Source organism: Rousettus aegyptiacus, unplaced genomic scaffold (assembly GCF_014176215.1).
Source record: "Rousettus aegyptiacus isolate mRouAeg1 unplaced genomic scaffold, mRouAeg1.p scaffold_m13_p_2, whole genome shotgun sequence".
Classification (NCBI taxonomy): Eukaryota; Metazoa; Chordata; class Mammalia; order Chiroptera; family Pteropodidae; genus Rousettus; species Rousettus aegyptiacus.
In genome coordinates, this window is record NW_023416295.1 from 175,832,887 (window position 1) to 175,849,402 (window position 16,516).

Genomic DNA, 16,516 nt, shown 5'->3' on the forward strand with positions numbered 1-16,516 from the left:
TCCGCCAAGCGCACTGGCCGGGTGTGCAGGGAGCAGTGCCTGCTGGGACTCTGGTGGCCGGCCTCCCGGGGCGTCCCCGCCCCCCCGCCCCCCGCCCCCGGCGCCCTCGCCCTCGTCTGCACGGCCTCCCCGGGGCATCCCTGCCCCCCGCCCCCGGGCGCCCTGGTCTGCACCCCCCCCACCGTGGGGCGTGTCTGATTCAGGCTGGGCGCAGCGCACCCCGGTGCCCAGCCCTGGAGGGCCGAGGCGCGCCCCCAGGCTTCCGCACGAGGGCTGCAGAGTGGAGGTGTCTTAGGTGAGCCAGACGGAGACACCCCAGGAGAGCCCCGTCCCCGGGGCGGTGGCCTCCCGCCGAGCACCAGCCCTTCGTGGCAGGGAGCCCTGTGCCCCACGCCCACTCTGTGGCCTCTGCTCGCGTACGCACGGCCTGGTGTCCGATGTGGCCACGGAGCCCCCCAGACCCAGGGCCGTCTGGGGAGGGCGCCGGACCCTTCAGGGTGGGTCACTGACCGCGTGCTACGTGCCGCCGTCCGGGCTGGGCAGATTTGCCGCGAGGCCCTTTTGGGAAGTGGCCCGGCCCGGCGGGAGCTGGCGGAGCCGAGGGCCTGCGCGGGGGCGGGGGGGCGGGGGGGGCCCTGGCCCCGAGGTTCTCACGTGTCCACTTCAGGGGAAAGGGGGGCTCGGCAGAGTGAAGGACCAGAGGACACGCTGCCAGCCGAGGTCCAGCAGGGCTGGGGCGCCTACTGCCCTGCAGCGCCCGCTGCCCACCTGTCCCTCAGCCCCCCACCCCAGCCCCCCACCCCGGTCCCCACGGCCCTGTCCTGGGTCCTCCCTGCGGAGACTCGGCTCGGTGGCGGGAGGCCTTGGTGGGGGACGAGGCTGTCACGTGCCGCCTCGCACCAGAGCCTCGGGCCACGGGCACAAAGAGCCGAGGCCGCTCGGGAGTCCCGGCTGGAACCCCGGCCACCACCCCATGGGACCCTGTGGGGCCACTCAGCCCCCACCCCTGTCCCGGGACTCTGAGGAGCCCAGGGAACGTTAGGGAGCAGGCACCTGTGGGCGCGGCTGGGGCGTCCGGCTCACCTTGGCCCTCAGCAGTGGGAACGGCTGTTGTCCAGGTCAGGGGACGGCGGACGGCCCGCGAGCCCCTCCTGCCGGCGTCCCCCAGACCTGGATCCCCGTCAGGCGCCCCGGCCGGCCGGTGTCACCCTGGGTCAGCCCTCGGGGCGGCCACGCTCGTGTCCCGTGTGAAGGGGGCAGACGGCCCGGGGCCGCGCCTGGCCCTCAGCCCCGCGCTGGCACGGACTCCGGGGCGCGAGGCGCGGCCCATGGGCGCTCGGGGGCGTCTGCGGCCGCCCCGCCCTCCGATCCGAAAAGCCTCGATCCGCACCGAATGTTCCTTTCGTCACCTGGTTAGCGTGAGGATTTTCAGGACAAACGCGATGGGACCTCTCAGTTCGGTTCTGGGGCGTGTGTTTTCTGAGGTAAAGCGCACGAGAAGTCACGTCGACGTTTTAATTTCTCGTGCAGAGAGCGTGGCTGTCCTGTCCCTCAGCGGCTCCGACTCTCGGCCGGGCCCCTGTCAGAGCCACAGACGGACGCTTGCCGCCGCTTCTCAGGGAGCTGAGGGCCCCGCCGCACCCCGTCGTTCCTTCTCCAGTGGGGTGGCCTTTCCCAGGGCCCCGACTGACTTCGGGGGAGGCTGGGGTGCCTCTGCCAAGCCCCTCTGCGCCCCAAAGCAAGGACCCCTTCCGCCAGGCGCCTGCCTCACGGCCCCGACCACACTGTGTCCTCTCCGGCTCCGCGTCCCCGCCTGGAGGGTGGGGCACCAGCACCCGCTCCAGGGCTGTCACCGAGGCGGGGACACGAGTGCCCCATGGAGCGTCACCATCAGGGCCGCTGTCACCTGGCGGGAGTCCTGGGCTCCTGCCGTTCGGGGTCACCAGGGACACCGGAACGGGGGCCAGGGCGATGGGGGGTGTTCAGGAGGGGGAGGCGCTGGGGGCCCGTCAGACGTGAGCTGGACCAGACGTGGGGAGCCATGGACACCCCAAGCCAACCAGACCCCCCAGCCCCTGGCCGAGACTGGCTGTCCCTGCCCCCAGGGTGTGGGGGCCTGGGGGACGGCCCGTCCCTTGGTTCCCGCCCACAGCTGTGCGTAGCTGCGGAGCGCTCGTGGGGTGCAGCCCCTTCGGACGGGGGCCAGGCCCCCTGCCCGCCCTGCCCCGCGGCCCTCCCGCCCCCGCGGCCGGCCAGCCTGGCCGGGCCTCCCTCCTGTCAGAGGCGTCCCTCCCGCCGGGCCCCGCGCGGGACAGTGTGACCAGCCGAGGGCTGCGGGTCCCGCGAAGCAGGAAGGTCTCTGTAGGACCAAGCCCACCAGTTGCCGGGCCGGGATTGAAAGCGCCCCCCCCCCCCGCCGTGGGCGCCCCCACTGGCCTGTGGCTCGCTGCCCACAGGTGTTCCCCTCCTCAGAATTTCTCCGTGAGGAAAGAAACGCGGAATGGCCCGCGAGGACGGCGCCGCCCGGGGCGTCAGGGGCCCCTCGGCCGCGCGCCCGAGTGCGGAGCCTCTTCCGCGAGGGCCGTCGCCAGCGAGGCGTCCGGCCCCGCAGCCGGCCCTGCGGCCCAGCCACCCGTCACTGGCTGTCTAGCTCTGGTCTGTCCGGAACTTGACTGGATCGTGAAGGACCTCGGCTGCCCGCAGGGGACGGCCCGGGAGGGAGCGGGCGGGAGGGGGGCGGGGCGCAGCCCCCCGGGACCAGGGCACCAGCCCCCGGCCGCCACACGAGGAGCGGGTCCGCTTCTCGGGCGCGGGGCGCTCTGCTGGGGCCGGCCTGGCGGGGTCGCAGGGTGCACTGGGGGGTCAGAGCCCCATGCGAGCTCCACGCAGGGGGAGCAGTGGGCGCACGGACCGGCCTCTGTGGGCGGGCACCTCCGCCCGCGTGCCCCACGCAGACGGCCGCGGCCTCCGGTCCCTCGCTCTGCCCCTCCCAGGCGTCCCGCGGCCTGGGGCCACAGGCGTACTCAGAGATGGGGTCACGGTCATCTCGGGCAGCGGGTGTCTGTGTGCTTGGGCCGTGGCCCACAAACTGATGTCATCCACAGCCCTGAGCCCGGGCCTGTTTTTAAATATCAAAATAGAGGAATTTCTGTTGGAGTCACACCATGAAAATCAGTCATGATGGCAGCCAACAGCCCGGTCCCCTCCAGGAAGGTGGCCGCGTCCTCTCAAGTGGGGCCACTCCAAGATCCGAGCTCTCCTTGCCTGTGGCGGCCATCGCCAGCCCGGGGAGAAGCCACCCCCCCCCCCCGACTCCCTCTCCAGGTCTGAGTCTGAGGGAGCCCCCGGCAGGGAGGCGGGGACAGGAGCACAGGCCCCACGCCCCTCTCGCCAGTCACCGGTCACCCCCGTCCTGGGTGCACCCCGCCCCCCTCACCCGTCGCCCCCGTCCTGGGTGCACCCCGCCCCCTCACCCGTCGCCCCCGTCCTGGGTGCACCCCGCCCCCTCACCCGTCACCCCCGTCCTGGTGCCTCCTGAGTGTTGGCTTCCAGCCTGCGGCGGGCGTGAGCGGCAGGACGCCCCGCGCTCGGGCCAGGTGCGTGTGCACCTGAGCGTCTCCTGTGCAGACGTGTGCGCAGCACCCCGCGGTGGACAGCGGCCCGCGGACAGGGGGCCACGTGGGGAGCGGCCGGCCGGGTCCCGGCTCCCCGGCACAGGCCGCGCGTGGAGGGCCGGCCCCTGCCGGGCGGCGGGGCACAGTAGGACAGTGCACGGGGCTGCGAGGTTCGCGGGGGACGCTTCGGAGCCCCACCCCCGTGGCGGCGTGGGACAGGACACGTGCCCCGACTCCACTCCCGACGGGATGACGGGGACTTCGCGTCGCGTGCCGAGCAGCTCGGGGTGCGGTCAGGTAAATAGTCCAGTGTCAGACGTGAGGGTGTGGGGACACATCCCAAAGATGTGACAGCACGGTGTCCCCTCGGGCTCCCGGGGAGCCTGGCCCAGCGACCAGACGGGGCGCCGTCCCCGGGGCTCAGGCTCCCGGGCTTCGGGCCCGTCGCCCCCCGGGGACAGTCGCCCACACCTGCCACCACGGCGTCTCGGCCCCCGGCTGTGCTGGCGGCGAGAACGCACTTCCTCGCGACGCTCGTTTGCTGACCTGCCGTCCCCCGCGGACGCCGATCCGGGCGGCAGCAGAGCCGCTGCTCTGACCGGCGGTGGCGACGGTGACGGTGACGCTCACGCCTGCGTGCCAGCCCTGGCAGGGAGCAGCTCGTGCTTTCTGCCCTCGCGACGCGGGCACTCTGCGCACGTTAACAGCCCGCGAGGGCAGGACGACACTGTCATCGTCCGCGGGTGGAGACGCCGGGGCGCAGAGGGCCGTGCGGCCCGCGCCGCCGACAGCTGTCCGAGGGCGTGCCCGCGGGGTGCAGGGTCCTGACGGCGGCAGGGCCCGGCCTGGGCGCCTGAGCCGGGGTCCCCCCACCCCGCCTCACGGCTGCCTGTGCTCAGCCGAGTCCGTAAAGGGCCAAAGAGCTCCAGGCCCCGGGGGGGACCCCGGCACTCTGTCCTTCGCGGGAGGGTGTGCTCGCATGGAGACTCGTGCCTGCAGATGGCGGGGGGAGTGGCCGGCCCCTCTGGGAAAACGAGCCCCTTTCGGCAAGAAGCGCCAGAGCCGGACACCTTTTCTCTCTTCGGCGTCGGAAGGCTCCGCTCCCAGAAGCTGCCTGGGGCAGAGCGCAGCAGGGAGGCCTCTGTGTCTGCTGTCGGGTGGCGCTGGCCGGCCGCCCGGGCCTGCCCGGTGGACAGGAAGGCCAGCTAGAGCCTCAAGCCCACGGTGGCCGCGGTACCGTCAGAACCGCTCGCCTGGCCCACATTCGGGACGGCACGTTGCCCAGGCCCCGCCAGGGTTCTGGGGAGCCGCCCTGCGCCGGGCCCGGGAGCCAGCAGGTCTGCCGGGGGACACTGCTCGTGGTCGGTGAGAACCGCAGACCTCCGGCCATGTCCGCAGGGAAGGGCCGCCCATGGCAGACGGCGGCGTGGACGTGGACGATGCGGGGTGCGCAGGGCACGCCGGGCCCAGGCGCATGCCTGCCGTGGCCCCGTTGACAAGTCCGCGTGCCCCGCACGGGGGGCCCAGACGCACCCCCGTTGTACTGGCCGTGAGGAAGCCCGTTCGCCTCCTCACCCGCTGATGTGGCCCTGGTGCTGGGTGTGGCGAGTTAGGATCAAACACTGCATCACCCGCGTCAGGGTGCTGGGCCGTCCGGCCGTGGGCCCCGTCCCAGCCCCCCTCCCAGCACCATCACATCGCGGGGGGCTCACCCCGGCAGAGCACATCCCCTGCCGCGTGACCCAGGGCGGCCTCGTGAGCAGTGGTCCCACCCGGGACGGTGCGGGTCATGCGGAGCGGCTCACGGCCGAGGAACGTGCCGCGGGTCCCGGCCCGAGACAGCCCTGCCCGCCGCGCAGATACGACGGGCCTTTTAGAAAGAGAAATCTGTATTTAAGGGCGCGCGCGGCTGTGCTCTTCCCCTCCGTAAAGGTCAGCCAGATGGATTTTCCTGCTTTAGCACTGCGGGCCGCGAAGTGCTGGGCATTGCTATTCTCCCTCCATCCGGTGAACCTGGGACTGAATTAGATTCTGAAATTGAGTGTGGAGCCGAGGCGGGAGGCGCGGTAATGGGGGGGTGTTGCTTCTCACCTTGCAAGTAGCGAGGTCATGATAATATGGAGCAGAGTGGATTAAAAATAAAACCAAAGGTATTTATTTACGACCCGCTCAGAATCGGATTGGCATCCATGTAAGTCGCATCTAATGGTGAAAGGCAGCAGATTGAGCCTGATGCGTCTCCGGGGACGTCCTGCCAGCGAAATTTGCTCTGTGAATTCAATTTAAAGGCCCCCAGAAAGGATCTGAAATGCAGAAGGAAATGGGGTTGAGGAAGGGGGAAGAGCAGCGCTGGGCAGAGGCTGGCGCGGGGCCCGGGGTCCAGGCCGGCTCGGCCACGTCGCCGCTCGCCAGGCGTGGACAGCCTGGGCAGGGGCCGGGGCCGGGGCCTCCGATACGGACGAGGACCCCGAGGTGGTCAGTGGAGAGCCAGGCCCGGGAGGCCAGGTGGCGGCACCGCCAGAGCTGAGCCCAGGCCTGGCTTCCGCGTCCACACCCTGATGCCCACAGCGGCCGGACGTGATGCCCACAGCGGCCGGGCGTGATGCCCACAGCGGCCGGACTGTGATGCCCACAGCGGCCGGACGTGATGCCCACAGCGGCCGGGCCGTGATGCCCACAGCGGCCGGGCCGTGATGCCCACAGCGGCCGGACCCTGATGCCCACAGCGGCCGGGCCGTGATGCCCACAGCGGCCGGACCCTGATGCCCACAGCGGCCGGGCGTGACGCCCACAGCGGCCGGACCGTGATGCCCGCAGCAGCCGGGCCGTGACGCCCACAGCGGCCGGACCGTGATGCCCGCAGCAGCCGGGCCGTGCTAGGCGGCTCAGCAGCCCCCATTCGCACATAGAGGCTGGGCCCAGAGAGGGGAGGTCAGCTGCCCGAGGCTGCACACAGGGGGCCGGGCTGGGCTGTGAGCACGGAGCCCCGCTCCCCCAGCCCTGCTCCCCACGCCCCGTTCCCCACGCCCCACTCCACCCCCTCACCCCCGCCGGGCCAGGCTCCGGGAAGCCCCGTGACAGAGGCCGGAGCAGCTGTAGGGCAGGCGGGGTCAAGGCAGGCGGGGTCTCCGAGCCTCCAGGGGGGAGTGTGAGGCAGTGGGGGGCTGAGGCCTGTCCCCCGTCCCCTGCTGGCAGCTGGCCAGCAGCACCGGCCGCTCAGCCCCGCCCCCTCCCGACTGTCCCAGATCCAGCCTCTTCCGGAGGAGGCTGGGGACCCCGTCAGGACCATTCCCTGCGCCCTCCCCACTCCTGCCAGGGCCCTCTAGGTGCTGGGGCCCCCCGAATCCTGCGGCACTCTGGGTGGGGCGAGGTCTGTCGGGGGTGGGGCTCGGTGGGCCCAGCGCCCTCTGTCCCAGTGGGTCACGGCCCCGCGCCTGGCTGCTAAGTCCTGGGCACCCGAGACCCCGTGTCCTGTGGGGCAGCTCCACGCCCACTGGGACACGGGCCCCCGCAGGTGGCTGCGCGGGCAGCAGAGGGACTCCCCGAGCACGGGGAGTCACGTGGGTGGCGCTAAGAGGGGTTCCTGGTGCGTTCCTGCCACAGCGTCACCAGGCGCTCAGGACTCTGCCCGGCGAGGCCCTGGGCGCCCCCGACTCGCGGTGCTGTGGAGCCTCTGGTGACTGGCCCGGGGCAGCGCACCCCAGGAGTGGGGCCGCCCGGCGGAGGGCGTGGGGACACCGTTCTGGGCTGCGGGGGGTGGGGGGGGCCGGGCCGGTGCGGCCCCCTGTGGCCCCGCCCCGCCTGCCGCCCCACCCACCCGCCCTGCTCTGACCCGACCCGTCTCTCCCCAGGAGCTGCTGCTCTTCCTCCAGAACCTGCCCACGGCCCACTGGGGCGACGGGGACGTCAGCCTGCTGCTGGCTGAGGCCTACCGCCTGAAGTTCGCCTTCGCCGACGCCCCCAGCCACTACAAGAAGTGAGCCCGCTGCGGGGGCGCCTTGCTGCACGGGCCTGCCCTTGGGGGGCCGCCAGGACGGCGCCCGGCATGGCCTGGGCCCGCGAGGGCGGGTGCCCGTGTTTGCTCAGACACCAAAGAGACGGGCGGGCCCCGGCCCCCCGGCCCGGAGCCTCCTTGCCAAATGACCGCCTTCTGCGGCCCCCAGCCCGCGGCCGCCTGGGAGGTGGCCCCTCGGGCGGCCTGCTGCCCCGTTTCAGGGCAGAAGGAGGTGGTAGCCATGTGTACCTGCTTTGAAATGCAAAAATTCTATTCTGTTGAGTAAAAGAGAATAAATAAATAAATGAATTAGTAAGTGAAACACGGCACTGACCGTGGCATCTGCTCTCGGGGACCCGATGGCCCCACCGAGCTCCCCCAGCCGCTTCAGAGAGGACCCTCGGGCGTCCACTGGTGAGGGCGAGGGGGTCCCCCGGCTCAGGCGCACGGGACACCGCCCGGACAGACGGGCAGGTGGACAGACGGGGTTCAGCCTCCGTTACGGGAGCTGTGACACACACCTGGGGTCCCCCACGGTGTCGGGGCAGCCGAGCTGCTGAGGACCCCGGCCCTGCTCGCTCTCCGGGCTCCTGGCTTCCCGCCGTTCGTTGGTCTCTGGGGCCATGAGCCCAGGTGCAAACGGTCCCACAGGCTCCCCGCCCGCACTGGGGAGCGTTGGTCACCGGGCGTGGCCGGCGGTGACCTGGACGCCTGTGGGACCACCGACCCCTGAGCCCAGGACAGGCCCGTCCTCAGCGCCCCCTTCTGCTTGCAGGCTCGGCTGTTCACAGTCCAGCAGCCACGCCGCCCAGCTGTCCCCACAGCTCGGTCTAGGGCACGGCCAGGAGGCCGCAGAGCGGAGGCGGGACACACTTGTGGGCCGTGCGGTCCTCACAGAGACCCTCGGGCGTTACACGTCGTAATCAGCACAGAACACTCTGCAGGCGTCACGTGCCCCCACAGCAGCGGAGGGACCGGCTCGCCTCAGACCGGATGGGGGTGCGGCCCTGCCCGCTGGTCCCTGGCCCCACCCCGGGGTCAGCTTCCTCCCCTGCCTGCTGCTGCCGCCTCCCGGGCACCCCTTTCCAGGCAGGGCCCCCGCGGCTGTGCGGGAGGCCCCTGCGCCTGCCGGGCCCGGATCCAGCCGGACGGCCCGTCATGACTCTGGTCACTGGGCAGCCGCCTGTCAGGGTCACGCAGGGTCTGCCCGTGACCGGAGGGACGCACGGAGGGAGGTGGCTCTGCGTGTGTGACCGGAGGCTGGTCCTAGGGCGTTGAGAGCCGTGGGGCCTGAGCCGATGGGCCGAGGCGACGAGGGGCCGTCTGTCTGGCGTACGGGCTGCCGCGGAGTGGAGGCGCCGTGGGCCCTGTCCCGCCGTGGCCCCTGGTTTAAGGACCCGTAGGGAACAGGCCGCCCAGCCCCAGGCGGCCTCCGCCTGCGGCTCTTGGGGACAGTGGCCCAGCCCCGCAGCTGGTCTGGGCAGTTGGCATCTGGGCCTTTCCACCCGGCCCCACCCCCTGACGCGGGCCAGGCCCAGCGCGGGGCCCAGCACCTCAGCCTCACCTGGGCCCCGAGGACCTCGTGCAGGCAGGACTCACACCCCGGCCAAGCCCCGGCCCACGGCGCCCGCACGCTGCGGCCTGCACCTGCCGGGCCCGCCCCCACCGGGCTCGCGGGCGGCACGTCACTGCCTTCTGCCCGGCCCGGCCCGGCCCACGCAGGGCTGACCCGGCCGAGGGCGACAGGCGCAGGACGATGCCCCCCGCGGCCGCGGCGCGTGCCGCTGTCATCGGAAGCCTCCGACCCCGACCTCAGCGGCCGCGCGGGTTCCGCTGCACGGGACGCAGAGCCACCCGCCTCCCTGCCCGGCGTCCGGTCGCTCCTGCTCCGTCCCTCTGCGGACGGGGCCGCTCCCTCCAGACGCCCGGCACGGGGCCCGCCGTCCGCGCATGCCTTGCCGCTTCGCCTGAGAACGCTGAAGCAATCGGAGTGCAAGGATGACTCCAAAGAAAATGGAACTAGGGCATACAGCTTCCGAAAGAGGAAGAAACACGAACTTTAAAAAATTGGTTAACGAGAGCGGGGAGGTGGGGGGAAGCAAAGGGAGACGGTGGACGGGGACCCCGCACGGACCGTCGGGAAGGCCGCGCGTGGCCAGCACGTCGCTCGGGCGCACCTGCCGAAGGGCCACGCCGCGCTCGGAGGACACCCCCGGACACGACACCGCTGGCACGAGGTCCGCCCGAAACCGGACGACGTGAGGTTGGAACTCGAAGGATGCAAAACGGTACCGTGTGGGAAACAGTCGGCCAAAGACGGCGCGGCCGGGATGTCCCGTGTGCCCTACGCGGTGCGGAGCGCGTCGAAGGGCCCCGTCCTGGGGCCGGGGCCGGGGGGTGTGGGCAGGGCCGGCCCTGGGCTGGCCCGACGACCCCGTCTCGGGAGGGACGTGGCACCGCCTCCCGCAGCTCACGTGGGCCGAGGTGGGGAGGCTTCCTGACGTCTTGAATGAAAGGTGACGTCTGAGCCGACAGACGGGCGTGCGCGCCCCACAAACAGCACGCGCCTCCTTCCCGCACGCGAGAAGCGTTGGCAAACGTGTGCCCCGTTGTGGGGAAACGTGCACGAGCCCGGAGCCCCAACGCCCTGCGCACCGGCCCGTCCCGCCCGCACGGCCATCGCGTCGGAAGCCAGACCTGCGGGCGCGCCGAACCGCCGAGCCGCGCCGCGGAAGCCGGGAACTGACGCGAAACCGGACTCGCGCGGGGAACCCCGACATGGCAGTGAAAGTCCAAAGCGTCAGAACTTGCGGGATGCCGCTAACACGGTTCCAGCCTGAGATATGTTACGGGAAGACGAGTCTTCCAAAGAACTTAATTCAACATCGCACTTCGGTGGACAGAGAACGAGGGCAAAGTGGCGAAGGAAACGACGTCGACAAGGATTCAGACGACGAGCGAGGGAGCAGGGAAGACACACGGGCCGCGGGCACGGCTGGCGAGCGCTCGCCGGAGCGGTGCCGCCTCTGCATCGGTGTGTCCCCGGCTCCTGAAACCGCACCTGCGCGGAGTAGGGCCCTAGGAGATGTTTGCTGAATAAGAGAGAGACGGATTTCTAAGGGATGAATGCAGTCACGTTAGGAAAAATAAGACGCAAACTACAGATGCTGAAGAGATTTTGAAAATGCTAAAGTATCGAGAGATTGAGAAGACGCACCGCAGACCGGGAGACGGTATTTGCAAACGAGACGCCCGATAAAAGGCCGTCACCCAAAAAACGTAAAAAGCTCGTCAGACTCAAAAATAAGGTAATGAACAACCTGATCAAAAAATGGGCAAAGGCCTGAGCGGACGCCTCGGAGGAGGCGTTCCTGTGGCAGGTGGGCGCGTGGAAAGATGCTCCACGTCGAGTCATCAGAGAAATGCAAATTACAAGCTGTCACTGCACACCTGGCCGAACGACCGAAATCCCAGCCCTGACAACACCAGGTGCTGGTGAGAGCGTGGAGCCCGGGGGCGCTCATGCCGGCGGGGTGCAGGGGGCGTGGCCGGCGGGGGTGCGGGGGGCGCGGCCGGCGGGGGTGCGGGGGGCGCGGCCGGCGGGGGTGCGGGGGGCGCGGCCGGCGGGGGTGCGGGGGGTGCGGCCGGCGGGGGTGCGGGGGGCGGCTGGACAGGTGGGGGTGCAGGGTGTTGGCGGCCGGCCGGGGGGGTGCAGGGGGTGCGTGGTGCCGGGAGGGACGGGGGGTGTATTGCCGGGGGGTGCGGCTGGTGGCGGTGCGGGCAGCGGGGTACAGGGCGTGTGGCCGGCAGGGGCGCGGCCGGCGGGGGTACAGGGGGTGCGGCCGGCGGGGGTACAGGTACATGTGGGGTGCGGCCGGGCGGGGGTACGGTAACAGGTACAGGGGGTGCGGCCGGGGAGGGGGTGCGGCTAGCAAGGTTACAGGGGGTGCGGCCAGCGGGGTGCAGGGGGCACGGCCGGCGGGGGTGCGGGGGGCGCGGCCGGCGGGGGTGCGGGGGGCGCGGCCGGCGGGGGTGCGGGGGGCGCGGCCGGCGGGGGTGCGGGGTGCGCGTGTGGTGCGGGCCGGGCGGGGGGTGCGGGGTGCGGCCGTGGGGGTGCTGGGGGTGCGGCGGCGGGTGCTGGGTTGCGGTGGTGGCGGTGCGGGCAGCGGGGTACAGGGCGTGTGGCCGGCAGGGGCGCGGCCGGCGGGGGTACAGGGGGTGCGGCCGGCGGGGGTACAGGTACAGGGGGTGCGGCCGGCGGGGGTACAGGTACAGGGGGTGCGGCCGGGGAGGGGGTGCGGCTAGCAAGGTTACAGGGGGTGCGGCCGGCGGGGGTGCGGGGGGTGCGGCCGGCGGGGGGGCGGGGGGTGCGGGGGGCGCGGCCGGCGGGGGTGCGGCCGGCGGGGACGTGAGCCAGTGCAGCCACTTTGGTGCACAGTCCGGCGGTTTCTTACAAAACTAAACATGCTCTCACATACGGCCCAGCAGCATTCACCTAAGGAGCTGAACACTCACATCCACACCAAAACCTACAAATGTTTCTTCATGATTGCCAAAACTTGGAAGCAGCCAAGCTCTCCTTCGGCAGGTACGTGGGTAAACGGACTGTCCATCCAGACAGTGGAATATTACGTAGCAGTGAAAAAGAAAAGCGCTATCAGGCCTGCAAAGATATAAAGAAGACGTCGGTGCGCGTGAGGTGGGGGGAGACGGGTCCGGACAGGCCGCGCGCTGCGGTTCCAACTCCGACCCTTGGAAAAGACAAACGGGGGGCAGCAGAAAGGTCAGCGGCTGCGGGGCCCGGGCCGGGGGGGGGGGGGGCCGGGGGCCGCGCACGGAGGGCCCGTGAGGCAAACTCCAGGAGTGGCTCCGAGGGAAACCGCGGACCGAGGTGACCACGACGTGCCGCCGCGGGTCATCAGTGTGACCGACGCCCTCCCCGCGGGGAGATGGGGGGCCAGGAGGGACGCGGAATCTCTCATTCCCTCTCGGCTTCTCTGAGGCTCTAAAACGTCTTCAACAAACAGTCTATTAATTTTTTAGAAAATTGTAAGCGCTACCCATGGGCAGCTTCTTACCTATGAACTTGAAAACCTCCATGAAATGGACAGTTTTCTAGAAAAAAATACAAAGTACAAAAATTGACTCGAGAAGGAAATAAAAGCCGAGTGGCTGGGAGTTTGCTAAGCACCTGGCCCGGGGGGCCGCCGGTGCCCCCGCACCCCGAGGCGGTGCGCACAGTGCCCCGGCCCGCAGGGGTCGGCGGGCGCTCCGGCCACGGCGGGCGTCGGGCTTGGCCCCTGGCTGCACCTGCCACTCCAGGCCTCGCCCGGGCGGCTGCCGGGCCTGCAGTTCATGGGCACGTGGGTGCCTTTTAGCTTCTGCGGCCTGGGCAGGGGCCCCGGGTCCCCGTGGGCCTGGAGGGGCCGGCTGTGGGGCTTGGCCCGGGGGAGGCCGGGGTCTGCCGCTGGCTGCGGTGTGTCCTGGGCCCACGCCCCGCAGGGACGTGGCGGGGACGCTGAGGCCCAGCGCAGCTGCGGGCGGCTCGGCGCAGCTTTTCCCGTCCGGCCCACAGGGCTCTCCCCGGCCTCCCGGCCCCTGCTCATCCTCCAGGAGCGAGGCCAGGGGCTCGGCCAGTGTGGCCCGGGGTTAAGGCCACCGAGGGCCACTCGGGGCGACCCCAGCACCCTGGGCGCCCCCGGAGGAGGCGGCTGGCCCGGCGACGCGGGTTCCATGGCTGGGCCTGTCCCTCAGTCTGCGTACGTGGAGCCCCCCCTGGACCCCCATCTCCCAGCCCCAGCGATGGGTGGCGACCGATGCCCCTGGCTCGGTGCTGGGACGTCACTCTGGGGTCAGCACCCCGAGGGGCAGGGGAGCAGGAGGGACGCTCAGGACCACCCAGTGAGGATGGCGGCGCCTGACCCCGGGACACCCGCCCATGCTCCCCAGCAGGCCCTGGTCATCCCGGGGCGGGTGACAGGTGGCAGGAAGCCCCTGGCCCTCTGCAGCCTGCGGCTCGTCATGACTCCTCAGTGGTCACCGTCCTGTGGCCACCGCCTGGGGGCGCTCGGGGGGTGGCGGCCACGCAGGCCCCTGACACGGCCGTTAAAAATAATTGGCCTCCCACGAGGCAAGGGAAGTACGTTTCCTTCAGTTTGGCTGGGAAATGTGAGTTATTCTCATGTTGCCATAGAAACCAAGATAAATTTTCAACATCTTTCAGATATTTAGTTTTGTGAGCCCTGTGATGGCCCCGTGAGCTCTGCAGAGAAGCAGGAGAGGGAGGGAGGGGGACCGTGGGGGACAGGGAGGGGAGCTGGGGGAGGGACGGGGAGGGAGGGGGGGGAGGGACGGGGTGGGGGGACAGGGAGGACGAGGGGCCCGCACGCCGCTCCCCGGGCCCTCCTCCTCCCCGGCCTCCCAGCGGCTGCACTGACCGCCGCGGTCCAGCCTGCAGGCCCCGCGCGGGCGCGCCGCTGAGCAGGGCCGGCCAGGGAGAGCGGCCGGCCCCAAAGATCAGCACTCGAAGCGGCTGTTTCCAGCCGCGCACTTCAGGGCTGGAGGCAGGTGCGGAGGCAGGAAGGTGTGGTCAGTGCGGTCAGTGCGGTCAGTGCGGAGCTGGGGGGCCGCCCTCGGGCCCCAGGCCGGGGGGGCGGTGTGCCCTGGGGGCCCCAGAGGCTCAGGACAGTGACGCCCAGTCTCCTCTCCTCCCCCAGACCCGTGTCGTGTCCCCGCGATGTGGGGGTGTCAGGGACCTGGGGAGGCGCGGGGAAGCGGGGTGCCCACCAGCTGCTGCGTCGGCCCCGCTGGCTCCGAGCTTCGCCCGCTCTGGTCCTTGCCAAGTGTCCAGCGGCCTTGGGCCAACTCCCCTGCTCTCTGCACGTTCACGGGGAGGGTCCCCATGCCCCTCCTGCCACCCGCCCTGGGCCCGGGGCTGCGGCAGAGCGCGGCCCCTCCCATGCCGGCCGCGGTGCCCGGCTCGCACCCCACCTCACAGAGGAGGAAACGGCGCGGGCCGAGCCAGCCCGGGTCCTGCTCCTCCTCTCCGCGTCCTCGAAGTGCCCCACGGGGCCGCTGTCCCTGTCCCCGGTTTGCAGACGGGGGAGGGGCCCAGTGGCTCACCCAGGCCGCACGGCCAGCCTCCCTGAAAGACCGTGGGGTGGGGCGGCCGGGAGCACCGGTCGGCCCTGGCACGGGCCTGGGGGGCCAGCGCGGGCCACGGGGCACCGAGCGAGGCGTCCCCGGGCCGTCCTCGCGGAGGGGACGGGTCCCGCGAGCAGACGCTCCCCGCTCCCCTGTGCTCACGGGTCCCGAGCGGACGCTCCCCGCCCCCCGCGCTGCCATCGATTTGCCCAATGAATGCTTCAGCTCCCCGTGTCACGGGAGCTATGACAAGGTGTCATCGGGAACGAGGGGACTAAACGAATGAATCGGGTGACTTTTATAGCGTCATTATACTTATTTTATAATAAGTTTTACTCATCAACGTAAGATGTGATAACGTAGTAATTTATTTGGTGACCCCGCGAAGACGTGAGGTTCGGGGTTCTGGGTGTGGAGGCCGCCCCCGCTGCTCCGCGCCCGCTCCGCTGGCCCGGGGTGGCCCTGCGTCCCGGCGTCTAGCCAAAGCCTCCCGCCCTCTGCCCCATGCCGCCGGGCAGGTGGGCCCTGCAGGGAGGCCGTCGGGGACGGAGGGGCGGGCGGGGTGGCGAGGCTGCGGGGCCGGCTCCGTGCCCCGGGGGGCACGTGCCTCTGTCCCCGGGGACCTCTGGGGGGTGTGCGTGGGGCTCCTTCCTCGTCCTGCACCCCACCGTCCAGCCACCAGAGTGTCCCTCAGCTCTGCGCCCAGGGCGTCACCCGGATCCACCTCTCTTCACCCCGGGACCTCGCCCGGCCCAGCCGGGGTCCTCCCGGCTGGACGCCCCCCGCAGTCGGCCTGGGTCTGAGTCTCGCTCTGTGTGTGCCCTGTGCCCTCGGGCAGCGAGCCCACCCGCTCGTGCCTCAGTTTCCCCACCTGCACGCTCTTTCCCACGAGCGTCGTGACGGTGGCGGTATCGTGGCCGCATCGGGGCGCGGTCTTCGCCCCCCGAGCCCCGAGGCGGCGCCCCGCAGCGTAATTAGTTCCAGAACGCCATTGAATTTCTCTCACGTCAGGTCGGTCACTCCGGGACAGCCGTCCTGTCTCCTGGGGCAGTGCCCTTCTCATGACGTCGCTGAAACTCGCGCCTCGGTAATGGCGGGGACACGACCGCGAGCCCCACGACCCTTCCGCGCGCCGCGCGTCTCCACCCGGCACCGGCCCGCGGTTCCTCTCCTCCTCTGGCTTCGAGCGCGCCCGTGCCGCGGTGCGCGTCGCCGGCGGAGAGGACGGTCGCCCTCGCTCCGGCCATCCGTTTGCTTCCGCTCCGGAAGCGGCACCTTCCTCATCCTCCGAGACAGAGATGTCGCCGGGCCGCGGAGAGCCGCGTGGCGGGTGCCACGTCCCCGTTTTTTCGTCTTACACGCGCGACCTCAAAGCTCGAGTCTCTCTCCGTTTCAGAGAAATTTTTCTTCCCTCGCCTCTTTAACCATGTCCCCCTCCATCTCCTTTCGGGCCCCACAGAACCGGCGCCGCCGCGCGTGGGTCTCGGCTCCGCCCCTCCCCCGAACTCTCGGTTCCCACCTCCCAGTTCTTCCCGGTTTCCTGGGACTGAAACGGCTCCGCCCGGTGGTTCGCGGTCCGAACATCGGCCGTCTTCCCCACGGCTTCTTTCGAGTCCCAGCATTTTAGTGATCGTGTTTTTAATTTCAAAGATCTCTTTCTGGTTCTTTAATCCCCCCTTTTAAAAAGCCGTGGCCGCCTCGCATGTCAAGGACGCAACAGCCTTTGAGTCTCTCCTCGGATGCTAATTAGAAATTTAAATCCTCT

At 70.6% G+C, this 16,516-nt stretch overlaps 1 protein-coding gene across 5 annotated transcripts in view; it reads left to right on the forward strand.

Moving 5' to 3' along the window:
- Positions 1–7,930, forward strand: part of TBC1D22A (TBC1 domain family member 22A) — a 167,989-nt gene extending 160,059 nt beyond the window's left edge. For all 5 annotated transcript variants that reach the window (XM_016126740.2, XM_036237691.1, XM_036237690.1 and 2 more), the window contains one exon: positions 7,466–7,930. In XM_016126740.2, the coding sequence (XP_015982226.2) occupies positions 7,466–7,594 (129 nt within the window). In that variant the 3' untranslated portion in view covers positions 7,595–7,930. The remainder of the gene's footprint in view (positions 1–7,465) is intronic.
- The last annotated feature ends 8,586 nt before the right edge of the window (positions 7,931–16,516 follow it).